The sequence below is a fragment of the Bidens hawaiensis genome, unplaced genomic scaffold, assembly GCF_021521415.1.
Source record: "Bidens hawaiensis isolate Kalapana, Puna unplaced genomic scaffold, B.hawaiensis_p1.1 tig00039583_1, whole genome shotgun sequence".
Taxonomy (NCBI): Eukaryota; Viridiplantae; Streptophyta; class Magnoliopsida; order Asterales; family Asteraceae; genus Bidens; species Bidens hawaiensis.
In genome coordinates this window covers 117,888-138,946 of record NW_027496970.1, presented here as the reverse complement: position 1 = coordinate 138,946, position 21,059 = coordinate 117,888, and the positions used below count along the sequence as shown (strand labels likewise).

Genomic DNA, 21,059 nt, shown 5'->3' with positions numbered 1-21,059 from the left:
AACACTATCTGGTAATGCAAAACACTTAAACGCTGTAACGTGGTTACACACTTAAACGCTGTAACGTGGTTACACACTCAAACGCTGTAACGTGGTTACACACTCAAACGTCGTAACGGGGTTACGCAACATTTAAACGTCGTAACGAGGTTACGCAAAACGCTAAACGATTTATCTTATTTTACTTGTGAACTCACCAACCTTGTGTTGACACTTTTAGTATGTTATTCTCAGGTAGCCGAGGCGGGCGCGCGGTTTAGGAGCATGCATTAATGAAAACACTTTTATTCTGCAAACTTAATTTTAACAGTTACATTTGGTTTTAAGTCGTCCTGCGTGACGCAACTTTTGAATTAAGGTTTTACGCTTCCGCACTTACTTTCATTTAAACGTTTTTCTTTGGTTTGGTTATAACTAATGATTCCGATCCTGCCAGTTCACACCCTCTGACGGTAAAACTCCGTTAGTGGATTTTGAGGGTGTGACATTTAGGGTTGGTCGTCGATTATGCTTCTCTCTCTCTTTTTTCATGTCAGTAGTGTTATGACATTTAAGTTATTATATGGTTTGTATAATACCCAGATTAGGCGATATGAAAATTAAGAAACATGATCCTAAACTCCATTCACATTTGCTAATTACACGAATAGCGTAATTACGCTGTGGCACACAAAACAATTGGTGTTTTACATGTAACGTACTTATTGTTATGATTGTGTTTTGAGTTTTGTGATAACATATACGTCGTATATATGTTATATACATATATGGCCGTATATGTGTTAGTATATATATTGTTTGTTTGTTTTCATTTTGAAACTATTCATTCTGAGATAATAAAATTTACTCTTTTCTTACTTAAATTATTCTTATCGTGTTTATCATTCTTTAACGTTCATTTTTCCATCCATTGATCTTATCAATCAATTCTTTGATGATCCCGCTTCCGCTAATACTCCTCCCTCTTTCGTTGATTCTACTTCTCCATCTTTTGCTATCCTAATCTTTCTTCTTCTATTCCTTCATCTTCCGTTACTCTTAATGATCAACCTATTTGACGATCTTCGAGAACTTCTGTTCTGCCTCCTATTTGAATGATTATGTTTGTAATCATTCTAGTGCTTCTCACTACTGTTTTCACACTGTCACTAATTCTCGCTCTTCTTCTACATCTTGTCCTTCTTCTCATCTTCTTCCTTCCAGCAAATCTTTCACTAATACAATTTCTGATTTACATGAGCCCGCTTCTTATAAGGAAGCTGCTAATATTCCTGAACGACAAGATGCTATGAAAAAGGAATTTCAAGCTCTTGAAAATACTCATAGTTGGGCTGTTGTTGACCTTCCTCCTGGAAAGAAGGCCATTAAATGCAAATGGGTGTTCAAGCTCAAATGCAAAGCAGGTGGGACTGCTGAACGTTGTAAAGCAAGATTGGTAGTCCGAGGTGATACTATAAAAGAAAGGATTAAGTCTAATGAGACTTTTTCACCGGTTATCAAGATGACTACTATTCGTGGTCTTGTAGCAGTCGCTATCAAACAAAGATGACCACTTGTAGGGTCAGTTTATCAACTTTTTCAAAAGTTCAAGGGCTAAATATAAAAAAACAAGTCGCTATGCACCCAAGACTTTGTAGGTGTATAAATAAATAAACATATCAAACCATAAAATGCAACAACTTATTTTCTCTTATTCTCTTAACTCACCATCGATGACAACCACTACTCTACACCACCGTAACCACCACCTCTCCGCAGCCGAGACCGTTTCGACGCAAACACCGACACCAGCACCACCGGTAGTTATGTCACGAAAAGAGTTTCACTATCGTGGCGTCCGAAAGAGGCCGTGGGGGCGTTATGCCGCGGAGATTCGTGATCCGTGCAAGAAGACACGGAAGTGGCTCGGCACGTATGCCACAGCAGAGGAGGCCGCGTTAGCTTACGACGCGGCCGCCTTCAAATTCCGCGGTGCGAAGGCGAAGATGAATTTCGGCCTTACCGCATTTACACCGCGGGTGGTTGAGAATAAGAAAGATGGTTATAATAATAAGTTTCCTGCAGGAGGTGATATAGTTATAAACTTAGGCTATGATAAAAAACAATCAGAAGGTGATCATGTGATGAATGATATTAATGATGAGGATTCAAATTCAAAATTAAAAACGTCGAAGAAACCATTACTGTTTGATTTAAACCTGCCTGCAACGTTTTTGTAACTTCATTCCTACGATTATTCGATGTAATGTATTGATTAATAGTTTAATATTTAATATATCCTAATTAAGCTTACAAACATCGAACTAATGATCATGCCACACAAGTGCCGTCTCCGAGAATTTAAATACCTCGGCCGAGCCAAAGTAAAAAGGCCCGTAGGCCTTAATGAAAATTTTTTATTCGTTAATGTGCATGGATAAAACTTTTATCGACCGATTTATTACAAACACAAACCTTTCTAAGCATATAATTATCTCATAAATCATTGCAAATAACTTTAGTTTTAACACCAAAAAACATATATAAGTAATATGTATAAAAATGTTTGTGCCCTTAAAACTTATGTGTCCTAGCCGATGGTGCGGCTCGCACATTCTCCAAGCCTTCCCTGGGCAACACATACTATCTTAACCTATTTAGATTCGCCCCTAATCATATACATGTTGTTCAGTTGGTTATAATTGGACAAATGAAAGGTTCCAAACACATAACAAAACAAAATTTTGTATTAATGTTTGTTCATTAAGGAGATTATTTTGTTTATGTTAGTTCGTTCATTAATTTCATAAATGAACACGAACAAAAAATAAAACATAAACAAAAACAAACGAATAAGTAGACACAAATTCATGGTAGTCTTTAGGCATGTGCGTGAATGATGTGCACTTGCACATGGCTCACTAACCCAAGAGCGCATAATTTTTTAAAAACTATATATATGTTTTTGAAAATTATAGGACTTCATAAAAAATAAAGGGATGGGAAATTGGGTACGTGTTTAGAAATAATATATGACTTGTTTAACAAAAAAAAATACATCATACAGTTTTTTACTATGTTTAAAAATAATTAGAATTAGGTGGCTAGGGTTCATTATTTATACATAAAATATACAACGCTCAAATTATCCAAACCAAGTATTAAACAAAGTGTTCGCAATTTTAATACTTATCATTTGTAAGTTGCTCCATGTGCACCTATATATCTTATTACCATTTGTTCGGAAAACACACCTTAAATGAGCTTTTTTCATTTATATTTATTATTTGTATTAAAATTATAAACAAAAACTATTCAAAAACCGAAATATAAATAAGTTTTGTATTTATTATGTATATATGTATATTTATTTATTTTAGTTTATTCATTATAGTTATAAGCTATTTATGTCACCTTAATGTCAACCAAACCGCGTTTTGTCCCTCCTACTCCAGCATTTTCCACAAATCAAAATAATAATATTAAAACTAAAATCTAGGGTGATAAACGTGTCTAAAACATTAACTTAAAAATACTTTTAATTTCTTTTGAATGACTAATTTTAAAGGTTTATTATTGTGTGATTGAGAATAAAAGAAATGAGTTATCTTATGTGGTTAAGAACTGAGCTAGTTAGAAAAAGATAAAACAGTGAACACGTGTGTGACTGAAAGTCATGGATTTGATGAATAGTAATATTAGTGAGTGGGTGAAAAAATGGTTTTTAATATATATATATATATATATATATATATATAATAGGACACTTGCGCATCAAATCATCTTCATTTTCCGAGTAAGGAACCTTAGGGTTCTTGCAATTAAATTCACATTAAGGATAACAATTAAATACTTTTAAGAGTTAAGTACCTTTTGAACCCATATAATCAATAGGTGGACGCACTTTGCAATCCCATTTCAAATTTAAGCCACATGCATCTTTGACGTTTGCACATTGATGCAGTTTGAGTCTAACCCTCTTATAACATGTTATTGTACACCGTGAATATTTTCAGTCAAAAATCATAGATGCCAACAGCAAAATCACTTTTTCACACATACATAACTTATTATTATTATTATTATTATTATTATTATTATTATTATTATTATTATTATCGTCGTCGTAAGAATTTTCTTACCACACCGTCGCTGCCAACCCTCGTCTCCCTCAAACCCACACACAACCATCACCGCCACCACCCAACAACACTACTGCTACCTAAGTTACTAATACGACACAAATGGAAAACGAAGATAGCTTTTTCTTTTTCTTTTTTTTATGGGGAGGGGGGGGACTGATCATGTAATGATGATGATATGAATATGATGATGACCACGACGATTATAAAGTAAAAGAAAAGCCCTATAATATATATGGTTTCTTATCGCAGTCAATTATAATTAATTAACATTGTTAAGAGTCCAAATGAATTATATGAGAACCAATGCGTGTACGTATGTCTTGATTCCATGAATCAAGGGACAGTCTCATTCATACAAATAATTTATTACTAAAAAGTTTAGTTTTAACAAAAATTCTAAATTAATAAAATATTTTTATAATGACAATATTGTATATACTAGCTTTAAAGCCCGTGTAGCACACGGGATGGTCAAAATAAGTAAGTTATAAATAAAACAATACATAATGTATATGGAAAAATGTGTATCATCTATGCCTATAATAAAACTGCGCATGCAAAAACATACCCAATAACACTCTATCTATTGAAAATTTATTCTCAGTGACATATATGTATAATTGAAAGAAATTTAGTTACGAACCAATTTCGAAGAATACATCTCATATAATAATATTTTTGAGCTACACTATGAAAAAGATTTTGATAACTTTAAGAGGTTTCTCGACTTTGCCAATTGACAAAAAAAATATAACAGGTTAACCCGCTCAATTTTGTGAATGTTTTGCTTCACTTGAGTATAATTTTGTACGACATGTTTCACATACAACATTCTGATAACTATTTAAGAAAAAGTCAATGCTTACACAAATGTTTCTAATTTGATAAAAGTTAGAGACATTGATAGGTCTAGAGGTGGCATGTCGGAAGTGTTTATCATTTTTTCTTAAAATTTTGGTAGTCATGAGAAAAATACTCAATGTGCAAAAGCCCGAATCTTTTGACTATTTCCAAAAATATCCTTAAAAATAAATTCGAAACCCAATCGCAATTAAAATTCTAACTTTCATTTGTTTTATATTTTCATGTCAAAACTTTGAACCCGTAACAAGTTTGAGGATAAATCTATTTTCACTCTCAAATTTTTAAAAATATTCAGATTACCCCTATTTTACCTGTAACAAATTTGAGCCAAATGTAGTTAATCTGTACCAAACAATTTTTTTACCAACTTTTAACCCGCAACATCAAATTTAAGTTTCACAAAAAACCCTAAGCAATCCTTAATAAACAAACCTAAGAAACTAAATATGATAAACTTTATTATATTTGAAAGTGATTGATATATAATATCCTTTCAATTTAACACATATTTTATTATAGTTGAAAGTGATTGGTATATACTATCTTTACAATTTAACACATGTATGCATAGTTTACTAAATTAACCAAAAAAATAAATAAACAGATTTAAATTATATATTTATAATTTATAAATTTATATGACAATGTACAAAAAAACCAATAGATAAATGGATTTATTTTTAAAAAATGGATAAACTTTTAAGCATATATTTATAATTAAATGATAATTAAAAAATTACTTCGTAAATTAAAAGCATATTAGAATTTTTTTTATTTTAAATCTTTTACAATAAACATAGTATAATATGTTAATAATAACATTTAAAAATATATATTTTTTCAATATTTAACAAACACAGTTTGTTGTTGATTTTTGGATTTCACCCATTATGCTGTGAAATATATTCTATCAATGTATAGAAGTATAACATGTAAATGATTTTTTTTATAAAAGTGTATAGATATAATATATAATAGAGTTTAAAGAAAAATGAATAATTTTATCATGTTATTGAAATAATATAAATGAAATGTAGAAGGAAAGTGAATAATTATTGATATATGACATATATTAGTTTTGGAGGGGAAAAAATTGTAAGGATTAATCACAAACTGATATGTGTCACAATTATTTTACTTTATTAGAATAGGTAGATAATATAAACACACTTATAATAAGGGAAAAGAGAACAAAATATATATGTGGCATGTCGCCCTTAATAACATGCCTAGTTACGTTACACATCATCAACATCTACAGCCTTTCCGCATATTTATTATGAAAAACAGTTAATAGGTCCACTACTGCGTGTATTTATTTAATTTGTCGATTCCTATTGTTCGCGATGAATGGTTATCTATACTATATATAACTAGACAGGTGGTCGCGCGATGCAACGGGTGTTTGAATCTGCTAATCACGTACAAATATAAGTGTTTATGGTTCAGTTAAAACCTTGAAATCGTTTAAATTAGTCATTGGTTTGACTTCTTTTTTCTTTTTCTTTTTTACTTTCGGTTTGTTAGTCGGTTTCAAAATTTTCAAAACGTAGTGAACGGTTGGTTCGCTGTTTATATCGGCAAGCGGCCATATGAAACCAGAAAATATTGTAAATTAACATAATTGCAATATGATTTCTTTTGTAATCTTTGTTGTTATTTTTTTACATCCTAGATCTTCCATTAATACTTACCATTTATGTGGATAAAATTATCATTTTTTATTTATGATCATCTCAAGTATCATATTATGTTGGTTTTTTAGTTAAAATTGATGGTACATTTAAATTATTAATTATTTTAAACTAAATTTATTATTAAAGTTTAAACTGTGAAACCAAACTGGAACCAGGCCGTTAGTAACGATTCAGTTTCAACTTTCAATGGTTGAGTTTGGTTTTGGACGACAAAAAATCAGTATTAACGGTTAGACTCACAAGTTTAACTTAAAAACCATCAAATCCGACACTGAACACCCCTACGTAACATATTAATTTATTTAAAATGAAAAAATATTACAACAATATCATATCCAAATTAAAAAGAATAAAATGCTCGTTTTTATGGTGCAATTTGTTTATAAAAATATTAACGTATGAAAATGCTATAGTCGTTTAAAAATCATGGGTGAGAAGTTAGTTTACAAGTTAAATTAAAAACATAATATGGTTAAAGATGAGGGACCAAACTTGTAAGTTGAATGAATTGTGTTTAAAAGACATGTTTGCCTTTACTAACACATGTACCTCATGCTGTAAGTGTTGTAAATTACTTAAAAATTGGTGTCTTAATTTGCCATTGTTTGATGTATTATATATAGTATAGATACACCAAACAAGGGCAAATTAAGACACTTGATTTTAAGAGTTTTACAAGTGTTAATACATAAAGTACATGTGTAATTAGGGGTATACTTGTCTTTTAAACACAAATCACACAACTTACAAGTTTGCCCCCTCATCTTTAGCCATATTCTTTTTTTTTTCAATTTTAAACACAAATCACACAACTTATAAGTATTATTTTTAAGTGTAGAATGTTGTGGCCTAAGGTATAAGGTTAACAATTTGATATTGGTCATAATTGTAAGGTTAAAGTATTATAGAACAAAAGTTTTACTATTAAAGTTAAGGAACAAAAATGAAAAGTTTTGTAAAATAGGTAGCAAAATTCTATGGGTCAAAAGGTCAATGTTTGAAACATGGGTGACAAAGCTCTAAAAAACTAAATTAAAACTATAGGGCCAAACGATCAAATTTAAAAGTTTCTTGCAAAACTATAAAGGCCAAACTAATAACTATAAAACTCTAGTGATGAAAAGATAAATATTTAAAACTTTAATGGTAAAACTATTAAACCAAATTTCGCAAGTTGGTTTTTAGTTTATATATATATAATGATTAACTATTTTAATATAATTGATAGCTTATACTAAACCAAATAATAATACAATATAAATATAAACTTTATTAGTCTACATACTGTCCACATTCATTGTATCTAGTTAGTTAGAATTATTTATGGATTATGATTGTAAATTAATTTGTATCTATCTCTTCTTTATGTGTATCGACCCTATCTAAAAGGATTTGGTTAATGAGAATCATCATCAATTATCAAAAACTAACACGGTATCAGAGCCAAATATCGTTCCCTAAAACCCTACCCTACCCTTTTGTTTTTTTCGGCCGCCACCATCCACCACCCAAATGACTAATAAGGAGGCTACGGCTTCCTCGACGGATCTCAAGCCCACGTTACACCCAGCCTACTTCGTTACAAACATTAACTCCAAGATCCGTACACTTGACGGTTCGTCCCTCACCTATTCTCAATGGACAAAACTGTTCATGCTTCATGCCATTGCCTACAAAGTAGTCGACCATATTGACGAAACGGAAAAGCCGACGGAAAACAGCGAGGGTTTCGACGAGTGGAAGGAGATTGACGCGCTCGTCCTTCAATGGATCTATAGCACGCTCTCAAAACAATACCTCGACCGCGTGCTTGAACTCAAGACAACCGCTCGGGAAATCTGGGTTAAACTGGAGAATATTTTCCTCAACAACAAGAGCGCACGTGCCGGTACCTTGAATCAACAGTTCTCTAACTTGACTCTCGGGTCATGTTCGTCCCTTCCCGACTACCTACAAAAGTTGAAAGAAATTGCAAGGCAATTAACCGACGTCGGGCAACCTGTTGATGAACCGCGATTGGTAACACAACTGGTGCAAGGTCTACCTCCGGAGTATGCCGTAGCCGGAGCTCTCATTCACCAGCTCGCACCATCGTGGGATGACGCGTGTACCATGCTTCACCACGAGGAGATGCGTATCAAAAATCAAAATGCCTTCGGAAACTCATCGGCAGTTTTGGCCGCCACGGTCGAACCTTTAGAAAACCGGCAAGATTCAAGGAACCAACAATCATACCGCGGGGGTCGCGGTGGTCGTAGCTACCATAACCATGGGGGTCGCGGGGGCATAAACTCTCAACGGGGTCGGGGACGGACCCACAGTCAACAGTATGGGTACACCCCATGGCCACCTCATGCAAACTCATCACATGCAAACTGGTCCATACCCCCCACCCCATACCCGTCACTACCTCCTAACCAAGGGTGGCCATCTCCAAATCTTGGTCATGGAAAGCAAGCCCAACAAGCTAATTATACCTCTTTTCCAACACCCCCAAATCCATACGGTTACTACCCACCCCCACCTCCTCAAACTACAAGCCCCACGGTGAAGAGGTAGGTCCCAGCAGAGCCCAGTTGGACCCGCAAGACTCACCTTCAACAGGGACGTCTGCGCAAATGCTAAACTCGCAACCCCTTGAGGGACGTTTGCGTAGAAATCAACTGGGCCCGCAGGACCCACCATGCTCAGAGACGTGACGTCCTTACGCGCAGTACGCAAGCTGTTCCCGCAGGAAAAGCCTCCCAATGGTGAAGTACTCTGCCTGTTCTCGCAGCTGCGGATACAAGCCATCAGGGAAGGCTACCTGCGCAGCAAAGCTACACGCACAAGGCACTTAACTCTTAAATAATTCAGTAATGTCACCTGAAGAATGAGTGAGCAAGCCGGGAACACTCCCGCACAAATCCGGGAGAACTCCCGCCCAAATGAGCCAGTCCGTACGATACTGGAGGATCTTTTGTACTGTACCTGACGAGGTATGGACAAAAGATCTGACCAAGGATACGACAGCTCACTGACAACAGTATGACGAGCAGCACGCTCTTGTACTGTATGTCACTATTAGCCGCTGCCTACTCACCAACCTGTCGGAGGACGTGCATGGCCTGCAGTTGGTGGAACAGGAATAGTACACAGCCGGCCTGGTCACTATCAGCCGCTGCCTATCCACCAACCACCAGCATGGCATGTGCGTAGCCCACAGTTGGCAGAACAGGAACACTATTCAGCCGGCTGTACCTGCTTGGAAACCTACCTTCGGCTATAAATACTCCAACACCTTGGAATGGTAGGATCATCTTATATCTTATCTCATATCTCATATCTTGATATATTACCTGATATCTTCTCTATTCATTCTCTTAATATACACTTATATTCAAGAGCAATCTAGTCTGATTCTCACGCCGGAGGGTGGTCACAAGGAGGTACCCCCCCTTCTCATTGACGAGCTCACGGTGTCTGTTTTGCAGGTTATCAGAAGAACCATCTTTGCCGGGTCTAACCCCTCGTGGGAAACATCTATTTAACCCCCAGATTATCCGTAATCTGCCCGGGGTCGATTAGTGTTTCTTCATTGGCGCCATCCGTGCATAAAAGCTAGAACTTAAATTCTTTTTCAGTTTTCTCAAAACTTCTGGAAAGATGGTTAAAGAAACCCCGATAACCACAACCCCAGCTACTGGGGGGAATACCGGCGACTACACAGTTTTTACGAACACTACCCCGGTTACCCAAGCCGGGGCAAGTGCAGTAAATTTTACGAACACTACCCTAGTTACCCGAGCTGGGGCAAGTGCAGTAAATAATCTTTCACTGTGATTCACCGATACCCAGCTAGAGAGACAACGAACGAGGCTCCCCCGCCAAACACTCAATGAAGTTAAAGCATGGGCGGAAGCACGTCAAAAAGAATTCCAAGCTGAGTTGGATGAACGCTTACATTCATTCCAACAGGCTAATGAATTCGGAGAGTACTTGGACGATGATTCGGAGGAATCCGATAGTGACGCAAACCCTCGTCATAGGGCGAAAGGGAAGCGTAAGGAAACGGACTCCCAACCGAGAAGGCATTTTGGAGAAACCTTCAAACCAAAAAACGCGGGTGGAAACCCACGTGACTTCTCCAAAACATTTAGACCAACTGCTGCAAAGGCGGGAACGTCCAAATTTGCAAGGGACATTGCGGAAGCAATCGCCCCGAAAAGTGCCAAACAGATGTCCAACATCGGCACTTACGATGGTATATCTGATCCAGACGATCATTTGAACAGGTTCATAGCGGGGGCAACCGTCAGTAGTTGGACGGAACCTACGTGGTGTTACATGTTCCAAATGACGCTTGTTGGGGCAGCTAGAGCGTGGTTCGATCGTCTACCGGTCCACCACATCTACGATTGGGCAGACTTCCAGCAGAAGTTCAGCCAACACTTCAGCCAACAAAGAAAGTATACCGAAGAGCAATGGACAATCCTCAACTGCGTCCGAGAGGAAGATGAGTCTTTACTAGACTTCATCACGCGCTTCAATTCAAAGAAGCTAAGTATGGGCACTATTAGCGAAGATCTTGTTCGCGCTGCTTTCATCCAGGGCGCGAAAGACCCAGAGCTCATCCGCACCTTAACGGGTAAAGATGGCATGCCGTCCACATGGGATGCCATCATGACAGCAGCTAAACGCTTTGCGGAAACGGAGAAGCAACTGGGTAGAGATCTCCCCCAGAGCACAAACCTCTACACCCAGAAAACAAGAGAAGACAACGTCCTTACCGCCCGACTAAACAAAAAGCGGAAGCTAGGCATTTGGCAGTCAAGGGTAAACTTTGACACCTCATCCGGCTTGCAACATCGGTTAGGCGGAAGGGATAACGTACAGTCGAACCAGAACTCCAGATGGACGCCACTCACCAAAAGCGTCACCGAGATATTCGCCACTGAGAAGCTCCCATGGCCAAAGGCTCCAGTAATCCGACATCGTCACAATGCTGATCGGAGCAAATACTGTGACTTTCACAGGACAAAAGGCCACAACACTGAAGAATGCACAGACGTGAAGGACATCGTCGAAGCATTTGTCAAAGATGGGACGCTCGCGCACCTCGTGGCGTAACGAACGCTGAGCAGGCTGATGCGTGTAGAACCCCAGTTGGGGAAAACACGAATAAAACTGCAGCTTCAATGTTGGAGACTACATACAGCATAAACAACGAGATTCCGAACCAAGTGCATATCGGCTCGAAAGGCTCGATGACACTCCCAAGAACATGGAAGGGAGCTCAATTACACAATCTGCATGTAGATCAATTCTAAACTTGTAAAAGAAAAGGCCCAGAGCCACTTCTAATGGAAATGATTCTCCTTATCACATTGACGCTGATGGTCTTACATTTATACTTATGAACTTTCCACACTGATATGCCGGTCTTCACCGCATACATAAGTGGGGAAAGAAGTCGTTGCGTGTGAAAGGCGGCAAAACCCGCATAACCACAAAAAACGGCAAACCTTCACGCAGGTCAGTCATAGGTAAAGTTTGGTGATCTCACTAAATGAAAGTGCTGGTCCTAACCGCACAAATCATGATAGAGGAAACCGAACTAACCTATTGACAACCGCGCGTCGAACGGTTAATTTATTCAAAACACTGATATGCCGGTTTTCACTGCATAAATAAGTGTAAAGAAATCGTTGCGTGTGGACGGCGGCAAAACCCGCGTAAACACAATAAACGGAAAACCTTCACGCAGGTCAGTTATAGGTAAAGTTTGGTGATCCCACTAAATGAAAGTGCCGGTCCTAACCGCACAAATCATGATAGAAGAAACCGAACTAACCTATTGACAACCGCGCGTCGAACTGTTAACCTATTCAAAATACTTAGAAAATTTCTAACGGAAGGATGAGGAAAACCTCCACGCAGGTCAGATATAGGTGAAGTTTAGCCATCCTACCAAGTGCAAGTGACGGTTTTACCCGCACAATCACGAAGGAGGAAGCAAAACTTCAACCTATTATCTACCACGTTCAAAGGTTAACCTATTCAAAATACTTAGAAAATTTCTAACGGAAGGATGAGGAAAACCTCCACGCAGGTCAGATATATGTGAAGTTTAGCCATCCTACCAAGTGCAAGTGACGGTTTTACCCGCACAATCACGAAGGAGGAAGCAAAACTTCAACCTATTATCTACCACGTTCAAAGGTTAACTTATTCTGAACACTTAGAAAATTTCTAACGAAAAGATGAGGAAAACCTCCACGCAGGTGAGATATAGGTAAAGTTTAGCCATCCTACTAAGTGCAAGTGACGGTCTTACCCGCACAATCACGAAGGAGGAAGCAAAACTTTAACCTATTATCTACCACGTTCAAAGGATAACTTATTCTAAACACTTAGAAAATTTCTAAGATGAGGAAAACCTCCACGCAGGTGAGATATAGGTAAAGTTTAGCCATCCTACTAAGTGCAAGTGACGGTCTTACCCGCACAATCACGAAGGAGGAAGCAAAACTTCAACCTATTTTCTACCACGTTCAAAGGTTAACTTATTCATAACACTTAAGAAATTGCCAAGTTAAACTACAGTATGCACAAGCAAATCATACATTGTTTATGCGGCAAAACAAGTGCCAAATTAAACTATAGTATGCATGAGCACGTCATATAACGTTTATAAAGCAAGTCATCCACTGAAAGTAGCGGTCCTACCCGCACAAAGATTTGTATTCCATAATAATTCAAGTATTACAAGAATGGCCGGGTAACTACCCGCCTACAAGAATATAAATCTATACAATGTAAACCTATCCTAACAGTGGGAAGGGATCTAAAGGTTCAAGCTTCAGGTCCACTCCCTCCAAACCCACTTGTACCCGCACCATCAGTTGGCTGTGGCGGTCCAAGGAAGGTCTTTAGAATGGTTAGCCCATCATCAGCAGCAGCAACTTCGTTCACCTTCTCCACCACTGGATGCGGGAAGGCAGCATACTGGTTCACTACTTGGTCATAAGCAGCTTCAGTATCCACATCATATAAAGGGAAGTTGGAAGGCGGGATGCCCTTCTCAACGAACCCTAGACCAAGCAGGAAGCCAGCCTTTTCCCCATCCTCATGAGAAGCGTTGAGGGCTGCGCTCATGGCATCGTCGTATGATGTGTCCATGAAGACCCGATGCACAACCTACAAGAAAAAATACAAGTATCAAAACCTTTTCTATGTACAAAGAAAAGCGTAAAGGTATTATGAAATTACGCATACCTGAGACAACGCTTCTCGAAGAAGCTATTCCTTGGCAACCAGAGCCTCCTGGAGGGCAGCTTGAGCTTGGTTACGGGCGCGTTCGGCTTCACTTTTGTTAAGGTTGGAAAGCAACACTTCCTTAGCAGCAGCCTCTTCAACGCCCTTTAGCTTCCGCTCAGTGTGGTCAAGCACGCCCCTCTGGTCCAAGATCTCTTAGAGCTTCTTGGCGTCTTCCATAGCCAAGGCATCATGAGCCTGCTGGAGCCTTTCTAGCTTGGCTTTAAGCTCCTCATTCTCAATGCCTAGAGGCTCAGCAACAGCTTCAGCCTTGGTGGCCCTCTCAGTTGCGTTCCGTGCTGTTTCCTTAGCCAGCCGAAGCTGTTCGTTAACAGCTTGGGCAGCCTTGGAACGGGCCTCAAGACGGGCCTGAAATTCAACTTCAAGGGCCTGGAAGGCCTTCTCCTTTTCCGCAGCCACTGCGGAAAGCCTCTTGTTCTCCTCCCGGATGGCCCGCGCCTGAGCCACTTCCAGGCTACGTGCCGTCTTTAACTTGTCGTTTTCACGACAAAGTAACTCGACGCGCGGCTGCATCCGGGCAAGGAGAATCCGCAGTTCATTCGACAGCCTACCCTCCTGGTAGCTGGACATGGCTTCCCCCAGCGCACCGGCGGGGGCGGCGTGGCGCGCTGTAACATCCTAAAATTTTAATGATGAATAAAGGAAGTTATGTTTAGTGATTTCGCGTAATTAATTAATATCGGGTAAGGAGCGGGTCTTGGACTTGGATTAATTGAGATGGGTTAAATGAGAATGGGATTTCAGGGATATAAATACCCCCAAAACCCCAAAATACCTTCATTTCCATCATTTTCCTAAAAACACTCCATAACATACACACCACCTACAACCGCCGGCGGCAGCCGAGGAGAGGGAGAGCGAGGTCCGAGAAAGAGAGAGCGGTTGGTTGTGATTAAGCAAGTAAACGAGATCCAAACAAGCCCAAAAAGGTATGGTTCTTGATCTTTGAAGTTTAAAGATCCAAGCTTTTTAGTGTATAAACGACCGAAAATGGCCGGGTAGCGTAGTGGGTGATATTGAACCATAGCAAGGGTGTTAAAATCGCTCGAAATGCCGATCAGAAGCTAAAACAGCGGCTGTCTGGGCAACTTCGCCTTCATCTGGGCAACTTCGCCTTCAAAGCAACGAACTTCGCCTGCAAGCTAAGTTCGCCTGATGAACTTCGCCTGCAAGCTAAGTTCGCCTGATGGCAACTTCGCTGTAAAGTTAAGTTCGCCTAACTGGTAACTTCTCCTGAGGCCAAGTTCGCCTGATGATAACTTCGCCTGAGGCCAAGTTCGCCTGATGATAACTTCGCCTGAGGCCAAGTTCGCCTGATGACAACTTCGCCTAAGGCCAAGTTCGCCTGATGGCAACTTCGCTGTAAAGCTAAGTTCGCCTAGCTGGTAACTTCGCCTAAAGCTAAGTTCGCCTAAGGTTAACTTCGCCTAAAGTCAAGTTCGATTAGAAAATAAATTAAAAATCTAATGAAAAATGTGTTAAGACAGTTAATGGAAATAAAATTTTTCCAAGCTGACCTGGCAGCTTGACCCCAGCCAGGGGCTCTGCCCCTTGGACCCTGCTAGGGGTTGCCGCCCCTAGACCCCGCTGCCAGGGGCGCTGCCCCCGGACCCCCGTTCGTTGTGGGTAGTAGTTAAGACTAGAAAGATGATATGAGTAGTGATAGTTAATTGATACGTATACTTGTTATACAGTCAGCCGTGCACAACTGAAGAAAGGGATTACGATCAACGGAGAACGTAACCATGTTCAGGTGAGTTTCTAGCCCCATTTATGTGTTACGTTTTCGGGGCTGTGTGCATACTCAATATGTTTGTTAATACACTTATCCTAAGAGATAAGTGTATGCCTTATGTGGATAATGTGAAATGTATGAATGATTGCTTGATAGTACGTGAACGATATTCGGATATTGCATGTACTGTCAGGTTGTAACGCTATGTATAAGGTAAGTATGTTATGTATGTTTATGTGTATGAACATGATAGAGATAATAGAAGAAAGAAATGATAATGTATGGTTACAAAAAGGGTACCGAGCCCTACTAATACTCGAGGTATGATGTATGGTTGTATGGTAACGAAGAGGGAATCGAACCCTTCTAATATTCGAAAACTAGGGACCAGACCCTTATAATATCTGTGATGATAGGGACCAGACCCTTATAATATCTGTGATGTTAGGGAATCGAACCCTTCTAATATTCGAAAACTAGGGACCAGACCCTTATAATATATGTGATGATAGGGACCAGACCCTTATAATATCTGTGATGTTAGGGAATCGAACCCTTCTAATATTCGAAAACTAGGGACCAGACCCTTATAATATCTGTGATGATAGGGACCAGACCCTTATAATATCTGTGATGTTAGGGAATCGAACCCTTCTAATATTCGAAAACTAGGGACCAGACCCTTATAATATCTGTGATGATAGGGACCAGACCCTTATAATATCTGTGATGTTAGGGAATCGAACCCTTCTAATATTCGAAAACTAGGGACCAGACCCTTATAATATCTGTGAGGTTATAGGGCGAAAGGCTCTTTAAAAAGTATGATTATGTATGTAAGGAAAGCATGAAGGTAAAAATGAACGTATGATTATGAATGTAAAGAAAGTATGAAAGTAAAAATGAAAGTAAAAGCACTTAGGTGTATATGAAAGAAAGTTAAGAGATTAAGTATGAAGCGTAAGAATGTATTGTATGATTATGCGATTAACTAAAACTCACTCAGCGTAGCTGACTTTTAGTATGCACGCAGGTGAGTAGGATGAGGCAGCTCGCTTGAGGAGACACATGGCACTGAACAAGAATCTGGCATCTGAAGACTTATGATGTTTAAATTTAATGCTTTAATGTTGAAAGACAAAGAATGTTTTGAGACAAGTTATGAATTATGTAAAGTTTTATGAAAGTTTTATATTCCGCGTAAATGTTTTAATTAACTCTGATATTTAGAACTGTGTTTATGAGTAAATCCAACACGAAAGTAGGGCTACCGGTAACGGGGCCTTACACGCGCCCATTCGACGCATTCTACAGGCGTCCGAAGGGTTGTTCCTCGGCGGATGTTCCATCGTGGAACATACACTTCATTGGAATCTGACAGTGCCAAAGCAAAAAGCAGTTAGGAAAAGATGATAAAAATATATATATATATATATATATATATATATATATATATATATATATATATATATATATAATAAAAAAGCCAAAATAACCCTACGCACCTGTAGGGTCGACAACAGGCCTGTAGCCGCCAAACCCATCACCCGAACCTAACGGATATCCATCCAAGAGGTCAGGCAGATGGGAAGGAGGCAGAGATTGGCTTGACGCCCCAACCCGGACATACCTGAAGGACCTGCCGTAGTCGCCGGCGCCGGAGGAGGCATAGCGGAGGCCGCCGCGGTAGAAACCAGCGGAGGTGAACTCACCGGAGGTGAACTCACAACCGCGGCCGCGGCTGCGAAAGAATCCACAGAAACACTCACCGCCGGCTCAGTGAAAGAATCAGTGAATATGGCACTGACAGCCGGCGGAGATGTCGTCACAGTTGGAACAGTTGGCTCAACTGGGTGAGCAACTGAACCAACTGAAGCAGGCGCAGTCGCCTGGGTCATTGCCTCAGGTAGGTTGACCAAGCCTACCGTCATGGGTCCGGAGGTGCTCCTCCCCGCTCCACCCTGGAATGCGGTAGCATCCACGCCTGCACAAAGAAGATATAAGTATAATGGTGGAAAGCTATGCAGTTAAAGTAAAGGAAGATTATACTTACGGGTTTTCTTGAGCCTAAAGGTTCTGACAGGCGGGGACGAACCCGATGGAGCCGGCCTCTTCACGCCGCTCACCGTCGTCACACTGGGCTGCCCGGAGGTGACAGCCGTCTCAGCCTCCGGAACAGTGGTCTCACTACCACCAGGGTTCCCCGCCACCTCCTCGCTTTAGGTCTCTAAGTCAGACCGATTCACCGGATCGGCAGTGGAGGCAACCTTCGCCTTTCCCTTCCCGCCGGCAGCCTTCTTCTTCCTCGCCAAGAAAGGACCATCTGCGGATTCCTCATCAGAAGATGACAAAATTAGAGGAATTCCCGCAGAGGTTTAAGCATTGAGAGGGCGAGGGTCAAAAAGTTCTTTACCTGGCCGCCTGGCGCTCAGGATCTCGTGGCCTGGCGGGTAGACCTCCACGAACCGATCCGCCGTTTGCTCAAGGATGGGCAACTCGTGCTCATCTAGAGCACGAGTACCCATCCGAGCAGGACCATCACTCTCCCGCGGCTGCAGGAGAGACTGCAAGTCGTTTCCCTCTGAAATTAAAAAAGAAACAGTTAGAAGAAAAACCTATATCAACAAAGAAGACAGAGCATACCGTAAGGGACAGAGTTCAAACCGTATTCGAGGACGATGGGAATCTGTGACGCCTTCTTCCACACCCGGCTCATCCCGAGCGTCACCATCCCGGACTCCGCAAAGCGGTACACCGGAGTCTGGATCCGGGAGATCTTGGCGAACCACTCCGCCTCCTGATGGTTGAGGGCGTGAAGGGCGGGGAGTGCTCTCCCATTCTTAAACGTCATCGCAAGGGGGATGACGCGAGCGGAGATGAAGAAAAACTCCCGCTCCCACGACCGAAGACTGCGCTCGGTAGCGCAGATCTTCAAACCCTTGATCCGATTGTCCATGGTGTACCACCCCTGGATGCACCTCCAGGAGTAGAAGGTCATCAACCGATCAACGTGGGGCTCCACGCCCAGAATGAGGCACACCCACTCAAAGTGGCGGATCTTGGCGATCGCTATCGGGTGTACCTCCGTCAGATGCACATCGTGCCTCTCCAAGACACGGTATACAAACTTCGTCAATGGGAACCTGAGATTCCCATAAACGAAGAATGCAGCATACACCCCTATTTTGCCCTTGGGGGCATCGTATACCGTCTGGTGTGGTTCCGGAAACTCAGGCTCGAACGGCTCGAGCATGAACTTCCGGATGACGTACTGATAGAGGTCGGCCGGAAGAGCACACTGGCACTCGCCAGCAGTACTCTTGTCATCCTTGTCCGACGTGGACGACGGATTCTCTCGTACACGTCAGACTCCTCGGCAGTAGCCTGAACATCATGGGAAGAAGACATTCTGGAAGGATGAAAGGCAACGATTTCAGAAAGAATATTCGCCGAAAATCGCTTAGAAGGAGAAGATAGAAGTGAAGGTGTGGATTACAAAGGACCCTCTTCCCCTTTATATACTCATCGCAATGAATGCGATGAATTTAATGAGGAGGAGAGAGAAAAGAGCTGGTGCAATGAAACTATGACACGTGGAAAAAGCAAGCTGGCAACAGCTGTTGACGGGACGCGCGCCGTAAAATCCGCACCCACGCGCCCAAAAAATCGCGCCCACGCGCCTGAAAAAGCGTCTGGAATGACCATGTACTGTCACGTCACCATAACTTCCTGCACGTCCTGACACTGTCAGAAGAAACCGTCGGACGACGTTTCAACAGTTTGGACTGTTCTTATCCTTTCACCAACTCTTCGAATTTCAAAGATTCAAAAAGATTCAAAAGTAAGCGGGAATATACCCCTTACCTTGGCAACCAAGTAACTATAAGACAGGTGCGAGTACAGTGTTAAGGCAAAACCCTTCACATACTTAGCACCTGCAGGGAATTGAAGCCAAGAATACCTCGGCAACCAAGTAACCATAAGACAGGTGTGAGTACAGTGTTAAGGCAAAACCCTTCACATACTAAGCACCCGCAGGGAATTGAAGCCAGGAATACCTTGGAAGTAAAGTAACTATAAGACGAGTGCGGGTACAGTGTCAAGGCGAAACCCTACACATACCTAGCACTCCGCAGGGAATTGAAACCAAGAAGGATCTTCTGGGCCATGCTTGCGGAAACGGGAATAACATCCCCGCATAACGGGAACGTCGAGAACTAAATTGTTTGAAGCTCCAAGATGGAATTGGTTGTTTAAACATAATTGATCACTATGTTCAAAACTACCAAAACCTCATGGAGAATCAACACAAGTGGGACTCAACGATCCTGACTTGCGAGGAGGTTACAGACTTACCCGCATCATACCCAAAGATCAAGCAGGAAAGTCGGGAATTTCTGCACGTGACATTAGGACTTCCGCGGGAAGAATCCCCATGGAAAACCTTAAAACTAAACCCTTTTTAAAACCCTTTGCCTAAGTCCAAAAGTTCACCTCACTTATTAACAATTCATGAGAAGAACATTGGACTGGGGGGACTTGAAGAGGTAGGTCCCAGCAAAGCCCAGTTGGACCCGCAAGACTCACCTTCAACAGGGACGTCTGCGCAAAGGCTAAACTCGCAACCCCTTGAGGGACGTCTGCGTAGAAACCAACTGGGCCCGCAGGACCCACCATGCTCAGAGACGTGACGTCCTTACGCGCAGTACGCAAGCTGTTCCCACAGGAAAAGCCTCCCAATGGTGAAGTACTCTGCCTGTTCCCGCAGCTGCGGATACAAGCCATCAGGGAAGGCTACCTGCGCAGCAAAGCTACACGCACAAGGCACTTAACTCTTAAATAATTCAGTAATGTCACCTGAAGAAGGAGTGAGCAAGCCGGGAACACTCCCGCACAAAGCCGGGAGAACTCCCGCCCAAATGAGCCAGTCCGTACGATACTGGAGGATCTTTTGTACTGTACCTGACGAGGTATGGACAAAAGATCTGACCAAGGATACGACAGCTCACTGACAACAGTATGACGAGCAGCACGCTCTTGTACTGTATGTCACTATTAGCCGCTGCCTACTCAACAACCTGTCGGAGGACGTGCATGGCCTGCAGTTGGTGGAACAGGAATAGTACACAGCCGGCCTGGTCACTATCAGCCGCTGCCTATCCACCAACCACCAGCATGGCATGTGCGTAGCCCACAGTTGGCAGAACAGGAACACTATTCAACCGGCTGTACCTGCTTGGAAACCTACCTTCGGCTATAAATACTCCAACACCTTGGAATGGTAGGATCATCTTATATCTTATCTCATATCTCATATCTTGA

At 41.1% G+C, this 21,059-nt stretch overlaps 1 protein-coding gene across 1 annotated transcript; it reads left to right on the top strand.

Moving 5' to 3' along the window:
- The first annotated feature begins 1,712 nt into the window (after nt 1–1,712).
- LOC143591360 (ethylene-responsive transcription factor ERF115-like) lies at nt 1,713–2,219 on the top strand. Its single transcript, XM_077071589.1, has one exon. It carries the CDS (start codon nt 1,713–1,715, stop codon nt 2,217–2,219), a length of 507 nt encoding a protein of 168 aa, XP_076927704.1.
- Nucleotides 2,220–21,059: the final 18,840 nt, after the last annotated feature.